This window comes from Anolis carolinensis, chromosome 1 (assembly GCF_035594765.1).
Source record: "Anolis carolinensis isolate JA03-04 chromosome 1, rAnoCar3.1.pri, whole genome shotgun sequence".
Classification (NCBI taxonomy): Eukaryota; Metazoa; Chordata; class Lepidosauria; order Squamata; family Dactyloidae; genus Anolis; species Anolis carolinensis.
This window is the reverse complement of record NC_085841.1, coordinates 18380626-18393953: the sequence shown is the minus strand read 5'-3', so window position 1 is coordinate 18393953 and position 13328 is coordinate 18380626. Positions and strand designations below refer to the sequence as shown.

The 13328-nt window shown below is 37.7% G+C and overlaps 1 protein-coding gene across 1 annotated transcript in view; it reads left to right on the top strand.

Annotated features, from left to right (window-relative positions):
- acss1 (acyl-CoA synthetase short chain family member 1) overlaps positions 1–4625 on the top strand; it is a 64120-nt gene extending 59495 nt beyond the window's left edge. The window contains exons 12-14 of the mRNA XM_003216121.4: positions 36–99; positions 1582–1700; positions 3484–4625. Coding sequence (XP_003216169.2) covers positions 36–99; positions 1582–1700; positions 3484–3660 — 360 coding nt within the window. The 3' untranslated portion in view covers positions 3661–4625. The remainder of the gene's footprint in view (positions 1–35; positions 100–1581; positions 1701–3483) is intronic.
- Positions 4626–13328: the final 8703 nt, after the last annotated feature.

Sequence of the window (13328 nt, the reverse complement as noted above, 5' to 3'; positions counted from 1 at the left end):
GTTTACTTTGCTTTTAAATTCATTTGTTCTAAAAGGATGAACATCCTGCCGTACCTGAAACAGCTGTGATTAGCTATCCTCATGACATCAAAGGGGAAGGTAAGTGGATGAAACATATTAATGTCCTTATTCAGATATTTAACCATTCATTGCTTTTAAAAATCCAGGCATGGAAGCATGTGGGTTAAAGAAGAAAAACATGATTTCATTCTCAGTATTACTGGCTCAATAGGATCACTCAAACTAGTATGGTTGTGATTGATTTTGCTGCCTCATTCATGTACTTTATTGAATTTAGAACCAGGATCAAAGATTAGATATTAACAAGAGCAGCTTAATAAATTCAGTTAAGTGTATTGTTGAAGGCTTTTGTGACTGGAATCAGAAGCATTCTCTACTGACGTTTCACCCACATCTATGGCAGGCATCTTCAGAGATTGTGAGGTCAGTTGGAAACAAAGCAAGTGAGGTTTATAGATCTGTGGAATGGCTAGGGTGGGAGAAAGAACTCTTGTATGTTTGAGGCAAGTGTGAATGTTGCAATTAGCCACCTTAATTGGCATTGAATGGCCTTTCAAGCTTCAAAGCCTGGCTGCTTCCTGCCTGGGGGAAGGAGGTGTTTCATTGTTTCATTCCTGAAATTTCCCTGTTTTCTGAAAGTCCATTCAATGCCAGTCAGGGTGGCTAACTGTAACATTCACACTTGCCTCAAACATACAAGAGTTCTTTCTCCCACCCTGGACATCATTCCACAGATATATAAATCCCACTTGCCTAGTTTCTAACAGACCTCACAACCTCTAAGGATGCCTGCCAGGAGAGAATGCTTCTGGAACATTGCCATACAGCCCGAAAAACTCACAGCAAGCCAATTCAGTTAAGGTTAACAACTTGATTTGAGTATTCATGCATGAGAAGAAAGCACGTTACACTTCTGATGTTTTATTTCCTTTTCTTACATGTGGAAATAGATGTAAAATAATTTTATTCAGTGGACTGAAGTGTGATGCCACTTGGCTTCAGAGCTTCTATTCTATGCCCATTAGCCGTGGAGTAGCTTGTATTTAGGCCAATGCTTGTATTTAGGAAAGCCAGAATGTGCGTTGGACTACAACTTTGGAGACCAAGGTCCGATTCCCTGCTTGGCCATGAAACCCACTGGGGAGTCATACATTCTCAGCCCCTGAAAACCCCATGATAGTTTCACCTCAGGGCTGCCATGAGTTGGAAATGACTTTAAAACACACAATAACAACAATCTTGTATTTAACTCAATATGCCTTCCTTTGTAGTAGACATGCATAAAATTGCTTTCACAATTGGATGAATTTATTTTGTTGGAACTTGAATGTAAAAAAAAAAAATCAGTGAACAGCTGCACCGAACAAAATAGTAGTATTTCCTAGCATTTCTTTGTGAAAATATCATTAGAGCCACATTTTTTCAGACCACATTGGCACTTCTCCCACGCAGAGTAATGGATTATTATACCAGTGTTCTCTATTGTAGTGAAAAAGAGTACCTAATATACATTGAAAACTGCTTGAATAAATAGTAAACGTGTTTTGTTCTTTCTTTTAGTTCCATTTGCTTTCATTGTGCTAAAAGATGAAACCGCACACCCAGAAATTGTTACCAAAGAGTTAAAAGAAATAGTTGCCTTAAAGATAGCCAAATATGCAGTGCCTGATCATGTTCTGGTAAGTCACTCAGATGATAGTCAACTTTTAAAACAGCATAGAATCATTGCCTCTCTCCAAGCTCCAGGGAATGCACAATGGGCAACTGAATCTCTCTGAAGATAGTGGAAACATTATATATTTCTCTTGATTGAATAGATCCACCGCACATCTGTTTGTTTCTTTGTCATCAATAACGGGGGGGGGGGGGGGGAGCAGCATTTGGAGAGGTTTATTATTGACTAATAAGGATTGTTGACAATTCAGGATGGAAGAGAAGGATTTTGGAGTCCCTATATGAAAAGAGGCATAGTTCAAAATATGTTTCAGGAAATTCCTTTATTTTAATTTTAGAGTATGGGTTAGGGATGGATTACTTGTTTAGTTATTCCATTTTGTAGGAGCCCCGGTGGCAAAGTGTGTTAAAGCACTGAGCTGCTGAACTTGCAAAACGAAAGGTCTCAGGTTCAAATCCCAGGAGCGGAGTGAGCGCCCGCTATTATCTCCAGCTTCTGCCAACCTAGCAGTTCAAAAACATGCCAATGTGAGTAGATCAATAGGTACCGTTCCGACAGGAAGGTAACGGCGCTCCATGCAGTCATGCCGGCCACATGACCTTGGAGATGTCTACGGACAACGCCTGCTCTGCGGCTTAGAAATTGAGATGAGCACTAACCCCCAGAGTCAGACATGACTGGACTTAACGTCAGGGGAAAACCTTTACCTATTCCATTTTGTAGTGCTTGAACTAAGCTAGTATCTTAAGGCTGAATGAGTTTTGATTTCATTTAAAGTAATAATAACACAAGTCAACAAATATTTTTCCTTAGCTACAACTTGCACTATCTCTTTCCCTTCTTCTTGTTTACAGTTGGCCATGTTGTTACAACAATTGACACTATAAGTTATCGGGCACTGTTCTGATTTCAAATTGTTGTCTTAATACTACTGGCTTTATTTTGTACTGTATTGTGTGTTTATTTTATGCGTTGTTTTAGACACCTTGTGCCGTATGTTAGTTGCCCCGAGTCCCTTCGGGGAGATGGAAGTGTGGTACAAAGATGAAGTTGTTGTTGTTGTTGTTGTTATTGTTACTATTATTATCATTATTTTCATCAGATATAATTTTAAGTCATTCTTTTGGTTTTTGCGCCAAATTCAGGTCTGTGTTTATTTTTTCTCTAACACGTATATTTTTTGCAATGAGGCTAATCGAATAATTAATGCATTTTTTCACTGATATCAATAGAGTCTAATAAACCACAAGCCAACTAGTGTTTTTCATCAGATGTAGTTTTAGGTCATTTTTATGGAGTTTTTTGTGATGAATTCATATCTGTGTTTATTTTTCTCTGGATTTTTGTCATGATGCTAATCAAAAAATTAATGCTTTTACACACTGATATCAATTAGATTTTGCTGATATCTGTTCGTAAATGCATTAATTATTCAATTATCCTCATCGCAAAAACTACATGTTAATAGAGAAAAAATAAACACAGATCTAAATTCAGTGCAAAAAACTCTATAAGAATGACCTAAAATTATATCTGATGAAAAGCACTTGTTGGCTTGTGTTACACAAATACGATGTGAAATGTGTAGACTTTACAGTAGTCCGCTGTAATGTATCATTCATCATATTTTTAAAAATTGACATGATAAAAAAGACATTTAAAATCAGCATAAAAATTGATTTAAACTGTGCTACTCTCATTTCTGATGATTACAAAAAGTTTGATTTTGTTGGCTTATGTAATGTTTGCAATCATTCACTACTATACTGTTTTTCTTTTTCAAACAGGTAGTGAAACGGCTCCCCAAAACACGTTCTGGGAAAATCATGAGAAGGTTGCTCCGAAGAATAGTGGCAGGCAGCATTACTGATATGGGAGATCTCACCACATTGGACGATCCCACTGTCATTACAGAAATAGTTGACGCATATGAGAACTACAAAGCTAAACATCCTACATTTTGATGGGAAGCTGTGGAAGTTAGTTCCCAAAATGACAAAAGGAATTGCCAAACTCCCTCATGCTCTGTGAGGAAATTCTGTTTAATTCAAGTACAGATCAGAAGATTTTTCCTTCCGAACAATATTGTACATCACAAGTTAGACTCTTGTGTATGCATAATGTGCACCGTGCCTTACCTATCTTTGAAACTACTTCAGACATAATTTACATCTAGAAAGTTTACAGGCTTTCTCTAACATTTTAAAAAGGTTTTGTTGAAATAATACTCCGGGGAGGAGACTAAAGAGAAGGCATGAGCTTTGTTTTCATGTCTGTGTCTTAGAAGATATGAAGCATCTTTTAAAACTTTGTATCAAAGAAGTTGTCTGTACCTTTTCCAGCAATGGAGTTAGGAAGGAATGGTGGCCATACCCCCCGCTCATCCAAATAACTAGAAATAGAAAGCTTTGAGAAATGCCCTTTAATGGTGAGCAGCTTAGATCAGCCAAGCCTCATTCTTGCTTCTCACTCTTGATAGCGCACATTCTGCTGCTCTGGTTAGCAATTTCTAATTCTTATGTTTTCTGCAAAAAAGGAGGTGGAGAAGAAAGAAAGAGCACTTTATTTCCTTTTCTCCTCTTCCCGTCTCTTTCCTCATTGTGCATTTTATTATCTGGGTTATCTTTCAACAAGAAGGACTTTGTCGATATGCTGGGTTATTCTCTCTATCTCTCGCACATATACATACACACACACACAGCTTCAAGTACAGGCAAAGTAGGATCACATCCAATGGTGAAAGGTTGATGGGAGGGGAATGCAACAGACTGCTGTAAATAATCTAAGGCCAAGCTAATTGTTCTGCATCCCTGCCACCTGTCTCAAAACAAGTCTTGAAATGAATTGAGAATTTCATATATTTTGGGCATTAATAAATCTGCATCAGAGCAGCTTGCATTTTCTCCTCTGATGATGATGAAAAACTTTCCACCAGATCTTTTCTTTTCATTTTTTTATGATTACAATTGTTTTTTTAGCAAGAGTTTGCAACGACAGCATCCTCTAGTTACACTGTCATTCTCAGTGTTCATAAAGATGTTTCCCCTGGTGGCCTATTGGATTTTTTTAATCGTGTCAGAAGCGACTTGAGAAACTGCAAATTGCTTCTGTTGTGAGAGAATTGGCTGTCTGTAGAGACTTTGCTCAGGGGACGCTTGGATGTGTTACTATCCTGTGGGAGGTCTCTTTCGTGTCCCTGTATGGGAAGCTGGAGCTGACAGATGGGAGCTCGCCCCATCTCACGGATTTGAACCACCGACCTTCAGGTCAGCAATTCAGCCGGCACAAGGGTTTAACCAACATTGTGCCACTGCGGTTCCTGCCTATTGGATAACCCTCTTTTTCATGTCTGCCTTTACCAGACCACTGCTTCTTAAACTGGGGGTCCCAACTGCAAATGGGGTCTCCTTAGCTCAATGTTAGGTTCATGAAAAAATTGGCAACAGTAAAAAGTTTTAGGGTGCCATGCATTTACACAAATCAGTCAGCAATAATGTGCAGAGTTTACATTGAACTCTGCAGAGAAAATGCTTCAGATGTACTCTCCAAAAAGGGAAAATCAGCTAGTTTAGTAAGCCTTGAAATTGCTGGTTTATTATTAGTAAATATTTTATATACCTGGGGTTGCGTAAAAATTTATTGGGCGGAAAGGGGTTGGAAGTGGAAAAAAATAAGCCCTGGTGATCACTTTCCAAACATCATCTGTGTGATGCTAACATCTTTCTCAGAACCTGGTTTCTTTAGAAATCTTGGAAAGAGACGTCTCTGCTTTGTAGAAGATACAGCGGCTTGCACAAGTTATTCACCCAGAATCTGGTCCAGTTTCTCATCCTGTGGACAAGAATCCAGAGACTTTGCTAAATGGACAGCTCTGATTTCTTTGCCAGCTCGGATCCCCTCCTTTGGTCATGGTTGCAGATCCCAATGAGTTTGAAGACACACTGGCCTTGGGGCTCATTTCCATGCCAGACAACTGTAGTGATTACAAGCACCAGACTGAATGCCTGTAATTCAGTCTCTAAGGTGATAGTTCTGACTTGATTCACAAGCCAAGAAAGGGAAAGTACACATGATTCAGGAAACCATAGAACATGGTTACTGGGATTATGATCCTCACATAGCTGAAAGGTATCTTGGTCCACACAAACATTATTGCAAAAGCACACATTAATTGGTAAGTTAGGACATGTTCTTCCCCTCTAAGAGTGGAGTCTCGGCCCTATTCATTTTAGTCAAAGATCCATATTTGAGCAAGGAGATATTGTAGCAGGCTTCTCATGAAATGAACAGTAACCTTTCCTACAAGAGAGCATCAGGTGCTGCAAAAAAAAGTTTTCGTCCATGTAGAGCCAAATACATGGAAGTGAATTTCTATTTCCATGTCTGTTATGAGACAATACAAGCTGGATATGTCTGTTTTGACGAACTCTTCTTCAGTGGTCATGTACTTTGGCAAGTTATTAGAACTGCATAAATATATCCTGCAGGCACCAGCAATCTTCTCACACTGTTTTCTGGGAAGCTCTGGTATATTTCATGTCCTCATGTCCTCTTTCCAGCTCTGGAGAAAGGAATGTCTATATTCAACACATTAATTTTCAGCAGTAGAAAAGTGAACATCCTTCTCAACTGGTAGGGTTTTTTGCTGCAGAATTTCAATGAAGCTTTCTTCTGGCAGAAGGAAAAGATATCCTCCATCAACTCTGAAATCAAACACATCACAGAAACATTCCTTTCCTAGCCATTCAGGTATATTGAATGTTTCAATACTTGAATATTTGTTAGCACACCAGGAATTTCTAATTTCTAACTGCACCAGTACAGTTATGGAAGTATGGCATTCACTGTCTTGAAATTACAAAGAGAAAACATTTTTCTAGTTTTTAGGTATCGGCAGCTAATCAAATCCTATTTTAAACCTAGCTGTGGCTATTTTTAAAAATAATAAATGATGCTTACTTTTTCAGACTACAGTTTTGGAATCAGCCCTTCAGGAGGCGTGCAGACTAATTCTGAAAACTATCGTCCAAAATAAAACTTTCCATGCTGTTACAGTAATTTAGTATATGATAAAATGAATTTCTTGTAGATCAGTTGGAGGAGGGATCAATTAGAGACTTGTTAATGCTGCACCTGCTTTTTGTTTTCTCCAAAACAAAATAGCCTGATTAAGTATAAAGCAGTCCTATTTTGTTGTTTGGTACTGTACCTTCCATTTGTTTTAAATCAGAAAAAGGTATTCTGAATTAACTTAGCCATTTATGAATGGGACGAATTTCCATAGACTCAAAAGTCTATGAAAGTATCATAATATCAAGAACATATTGAGCAATGTCATTGGCTCAACGCAAAATAATGATGTTAAAGTTTGTGGTGTAATGCTCCTTTTTCTATTTATGTTTATTATGGGAATGCATAGAAATTCAATTTATATGGCAGTGAGTGAGGAGGTAAAACTTGCCTTTATGCAGGGACTCAAAAATTAGCAGATGGAAAGGATTGCTTTTTCTAGTGTGTTGTATAAATGACAGGAGCACCCTCTACTGGACCATTATCATATAACCAAAAACACTTCATGTAAAAAAGAAGTGGCGTCATTTGATACATGTCTTACAAATCCTAGTCCCAGTCCAGTAAATCATAATCCTCAGCAACCACCTCATAGAGTGCATGTATACTGTAGAGTTGATGCAGTTTGGCACCACTTTAACTGTCATGGCTAAAAGATGATGTGGAATCATGGGAGTTGAAGTTTTACAAGGTCTTTAACCTCTGCCAAATAGTGCGGATCTTTAACAAACTACAGCTTTCAGGATTCCATAGCATTGAGCTATGGCAGGTAAAGTGTCAGACTTGATTAATTCTATAGTATACATCAGGCATGGGCAAACTTGGGCCCTCCAGGTGTTTTGGACTTCAACTCTCACCATTCCTAACAGCCACAGGCTTTTTCCTTTTCCCCCTCAGCCGCTTAAGCGGCTGAGGGGGAAAAGGAAAAAGCCTGTGGCTGTTAGGAATGGTGGGAGTTGAAGTCCAAAACACCTGGAGGGCCCAAGTTTGCCCATGCCTGGTAAACATGCTCCCATAGACCAATGGCTCAAACCACTATACCATACTGGTTCTCTAATATTTGTTATGTCCGGTGAAGTTGCTGTAACAAAAATTGCCTCTACTGTCGCTATATGGTAAAAATTAAACATTCCTTAAGCAAGCCTATAGTGCCATTTATTAAAATAATGTTTGAAGTCACGGTTTTGAAACAAGACGCATAAACCATGTGTCAAGATACAAGCAGTACATGTATGAACACATTTCTGAACCCATCCCACCCAATGAATAATGGGAAGGGTTCGGGATTTTCTCAGTCACTACTTGCACTGTTATAAAGGGAAACCAGTTTGCACAGTATTAAAAGAACTTCGCTATCTACCAGTTATTTTTGAGAACTGTATACTGGTGCTGACCTTTATATTTGAGAGGATCAGGGTCCTAAATAAGTGTCTGTCTAAGCTTTTTTTTTTCAGGGGCCCCTGGTGGCACAGTGTGTTAAAGCGCTGAACTGCTGAAGTTGCGGACCAAAAGGTGCCAGGTTCAAATCCCAGGAGTGGAATGAGCACCCGCTGTTAGCCCCAGCTCCTGCCAACCTAGCAGTTCGAAAACATGCCCGTGTGAGTAGATCAATAGATACCGCTCCGGCGGGAAGGTAATGGCGCTCCATGCAGTCATGCCAGCCACATGACCTTGGAGGTGTCTACAGACAACGCCGGCTCTTTGGCTTAGAAATGGAGATGAGCACCAACCCCCAGAGTCAGACATGACTGGACTTAATGTCAGGGGAAAACATTTACCTTTACCTTAAGCTTTTTTTCATGCCGTTGGTGGTGAGGCGGGTCATACTTTCCCTGGAGATTCCTTCCTAGCACGTATCCTGTTCTTTTAAGCACCTTCCTAAAGTGTGCCTTATTTCCTCAGGCCTTTATGTGACTTCAGATTTCAGATCATTGTTTTAATTAGCGTTTTGCTGTACAGATTTATTTTTATGTATATTTATGATGGGTTATACCCTTTCCAACTTGCAAACAAACAGCTCAGAAGGCACTCCTGCTTGTCCTTGTAGCCTGAAATAAGCAGCCTGCCTCTTATAATCTGGAAAATTATAGAAAAATATAGGTATCAGCCATTCATGGAGATGACGTTTGAAAGAAACTTTTTCATGGGAAAATTATGTATATTAATCCCAATGATTGCTATTCATTCCTACTCTGGATTTGACTTTTTCATTCTACACCTGAATTGTTGGCAACTGAAAGCAACTTTTAACCCTTTTTATATTTTGTATATAGACAACATGATGCCAATCTGAGCAAAACTGTTCTCTTTTAAAATAGTCTTTTTATGTGGAAAATGTAACATTTCTTGCACATGTTTGGCCCTGTGACAATCATAGTTGCAAATCTTAATATTTAATGCTTAGTAACCAAATTTTAGGACTATGTTCATGAAAATGTTCATTAAAGAATCTTGTGCTTTTCAGGTGATATGTGCAGGAAAAACTGCTATAAATTTAATTTTGATAATTTCTCATTCTGTTTAGAGCCAAGTAGGCACATTCAGACAAGTTTCTGTATCAGAATCATGTCCTTACCCAAAATGTTGGAGGAAGTTAAATAAAAAGTACTATTGCTAGCTGCACTACACATATATTCAAAATTGCAGAAATCTGTATACTGAGGAGGGCTATTTAAGTTTAAGGCCCCATCTACAATGACAATTTAATCATTTGAACTGATATTGAAGTAAGTGGTTTTGCTGTCCAGATTATTACCCAGGAAATCCTGGACCCAGTTTGAGGCCCAGATGGTGTTTACACAAACCATCAACTATTGACGCACATTAAGGACTTTTTCCAAGTGATGCTGTGGGAGTTTGTTTGGATACCACACACTGAAGCTATTTATGAACTGCATGAAATGGTCAGTGTAGACGGGACCTAAAGTACATTATTGAGCAGGAACCTGTACAGTCAGCCTTTCATATTTTGTATTTATGGCTTGACATTTTTTTTAATAAAAAGCCTTGATTTGCTCTTTTATATGTAGAAAATGGGACTTGAATATCATCTGAAGGTTGGGGGTGTCCCGGATCTAAACTTCAATGGTCACTGTGTAGTTGCAATTCTTGTGTTGTGAGGATTCTGGCAAAACCCATGAATGGTGCACTCAGAAAAGGTTCCTCTTCTAGGGATAGGAGTCATAGTGGACCACAAGCTGAATCTGGGTTGCTGTGAATTTTCTGGGCTGTATGGCCATGTTCCAGAAGCAACCAACCTTAAAAACTGTGGCATAGACACTGAGAACTGGGAAGCCCTGGCCCTTGAGCGCTCAAATTGGAAGTCAGCTGTGACCAGCAGTGCTGCGGAGTTCGAAGAGGCACAAATGGAGGGCTTAAGGGAGAAACATGCCAAGAGGAAGGCCCGTCAAGCCAACCCTGACCGAGACTGCCTTCCACCTGGAAACCGATGTCCTCACTGCGGGAGAACATGCGGGTTGAGAATAGGTCTCTTCAGCCATCTACGGACACACCCCCAAGATAGCGAAGACGGAGGACCATCATCCTCGAACTACGAGGGATCGCCTAAGTAATTATCTATCTATCTATCTATCTATCTATCTATCTATCTATCTATCTATCTATCTATCTATCTATCTATCTTAGGCGATATATATATATCTGCCCTGAGACTACTCCTTCAGAGTAAGAAGGGGGGAATATAAATACTATAAATAAATAAATAAATACAATATATATTTTTTATATATATATATATATATATATATATATATATATATATATATGTAATGTAATATCTATATACACATAATCTCTATAGTCTCTATACACATAATAAAAGTGAAAATGTGTATATGTGTATATGGAGAAGGTGTCCACTTACACAGACAACCTCCCACCTCCACAAACAGCAATAATTCCCACTGGGCAGGAGACACCCATGGCATTCCCCCCACTGGCATACAGTTTATAGTGAGTGCCATGAACATGTAGCCCAAACCCTGCTCGTGTCCTCCACAAACACCATTCTGCCCCCCCCCCCCCCCCCAAGTGAAGGCTTTCATGCGGGACCATTTCATCCTAGATGTTCTGTTTTTCCTCCAGAATGCACATCCCAAGGTTCCTTAATTTGGATGACCCCGCCCACTGCCTCTCCCTTAACCCTTTCCTACCCTTTCCTATGGCACACAGTGAACAGAGGAATTGATCAGCAACTGAACCAGAGGTCTGGGGAGAATTCATCATGATTTACAGGAGTTGTACTTGACCTACATCCAGAGAACACTATTAACACAACCAACAATAGATCTGGACCAGACTGGCCATGGATAATGGGACTTGCAGTGCCTTCGCTGATACTGTGACACCCCCCCCCCCCAACAATGGACTGGGACCAAACTTGGCACAGAGAAGCCCCATGACCAACTTAACATACTGTAGGGGTTACTTGGAATGGACCTTGATTTTGGGAGTTATAGTTCACCTGCATCCAGAAAGCACTGAGCCTACCTGATGTCAGATCTGGACCAAATTTGGCACACAGACCCAACATGGCTAACAGTGCATATGGGCCTGGTTTGGGGGTGATTTACCTCGCATCTGGGAGTTGTAGTTCACCCTTATCGAGAGAGCCCTGAACCTAGCCAACGACAGATCTGGACCAAACTTCAGTGATATTACCTAACATCCCAAAACAAACAAGGCCTTCTTCTAATAACCCAGGCACAGCTGGGACCCCAAGCTAGTATGATATATAATTATATAATAATAATAATTATTATTATTATTATTAAACATTATATATTATTAACATTATATATTATTATATTGCACTATATGATTATACCACAACACCTTATTTATTTATTTATTTATTTATTTATTTATTTATGTGAATTGTTTACAAAACTGTTCAGTTTATTTTGAGGGAATGAGAAGATAGGGTTGTATGTTTTCCGGACTGTATGGCCATGTTCCAGAAGTATTCTCTCCTGACGTTTCGCCCACATCTATGGCAGGAGAGAATACTTCTGGAACATGGCCATACAGCCCAGAAAACATAGAACAACCCTGTGATCCCAACCAGGAAAGCCTTCGACAACACAATGAGGAAATATTTCCGTTTATTATTTATTTATTAGCAGCATTTATATTCCCACCCTTCTCACCCGGAAGGGGACTCAGGGCAGCTTACAAGTGATATGTACATACAATATATTATATTATTAGCGCAGCACAATATAAGTATTATATATCACTATATTGTACAATACCACTATACTGTACTGCAATATTATTAATAATATTACATTTAATATATGATATATAATAAATATTATTATATTTTATTATTAGTATTATATTGCATTATAATATTAGTATCAATATCATATGTATATAAAATATATTATATTATTAGTATAGCATAATATAAGCATTATATATTACTATATTGCACTGTACCACTATACTGCAATATTGTTAGTAATGTTATATGTAGTATATAATATACAATTATAATAGTGTATTATTATTATATTGTATTACAATATAATAATGTTATCAATATTATATGTATATAAAATATATTATTAGTATAGCATAATATAAGCATTATATATTACTGTATTGTACTGTACCACTATACTGCAATATTATTAGTAATACAGTAGAGTCTCATTTATCCAAGGTTCTGGATTATCCGACACATTTTTTTAGTCAATGTTTTCAATGCATTGTGATATTTTGGTGCTAAATTCATAAATACAGTAATTCCTACATAGCATTAATGTGTAATGAACTACTTTTTCTGTCAAATTTGTTGTATAACATGATGTTTTGGTGCTTAATTTGTAAAATTATAACCTATTTTGATGTTTAATAGGCTTTTTCTTAATCTCTCCTTATTATCCAACATATTTGCTTATCCAACGTTCAGCCGGCCCGTATAGCTTGGATAAGTGAGACTACTGTATTATTATATTGCATTACATTATAATATTATTATTAATATTATATGTATATAAAATATATTATTAGTATAGCATAATATAAGCATTATATATGACTATATTGTACTATACCACTATACTGCAATATTATTAGTAATATTACATGCAATATATAATATACAATTATAATAGTATATTATGATATTGTATTACATTATGATATTATCAATATTATATGTATATACAATATATTATATTATTAGTATAGCATAATATAAGCATTATATATTACTATATTGTACTATACCACTATACTGCAATATTATTAGTAATACAGTAGAGTCTCACTTATCCAACGTTCTGGATTATCCAACGCATTTTGGTAGTCAATGTTTTCAATGCATTGTGATATTTTGGTGCTAAATTCATAAATACAGTAATTCCTACATAGCATTAATGTGTAATGAACTACTTTTTCTGTCAAATTTGTTGTTTAACATGATGTTTTGGTGCTTAATTTGTAAAATCATAACCTATTTATTTATTTACTACATTTATATGCCGCTCTTCTCACCCCAAAGGGGACTCAGAGTGGCTTACAAATCAAATGT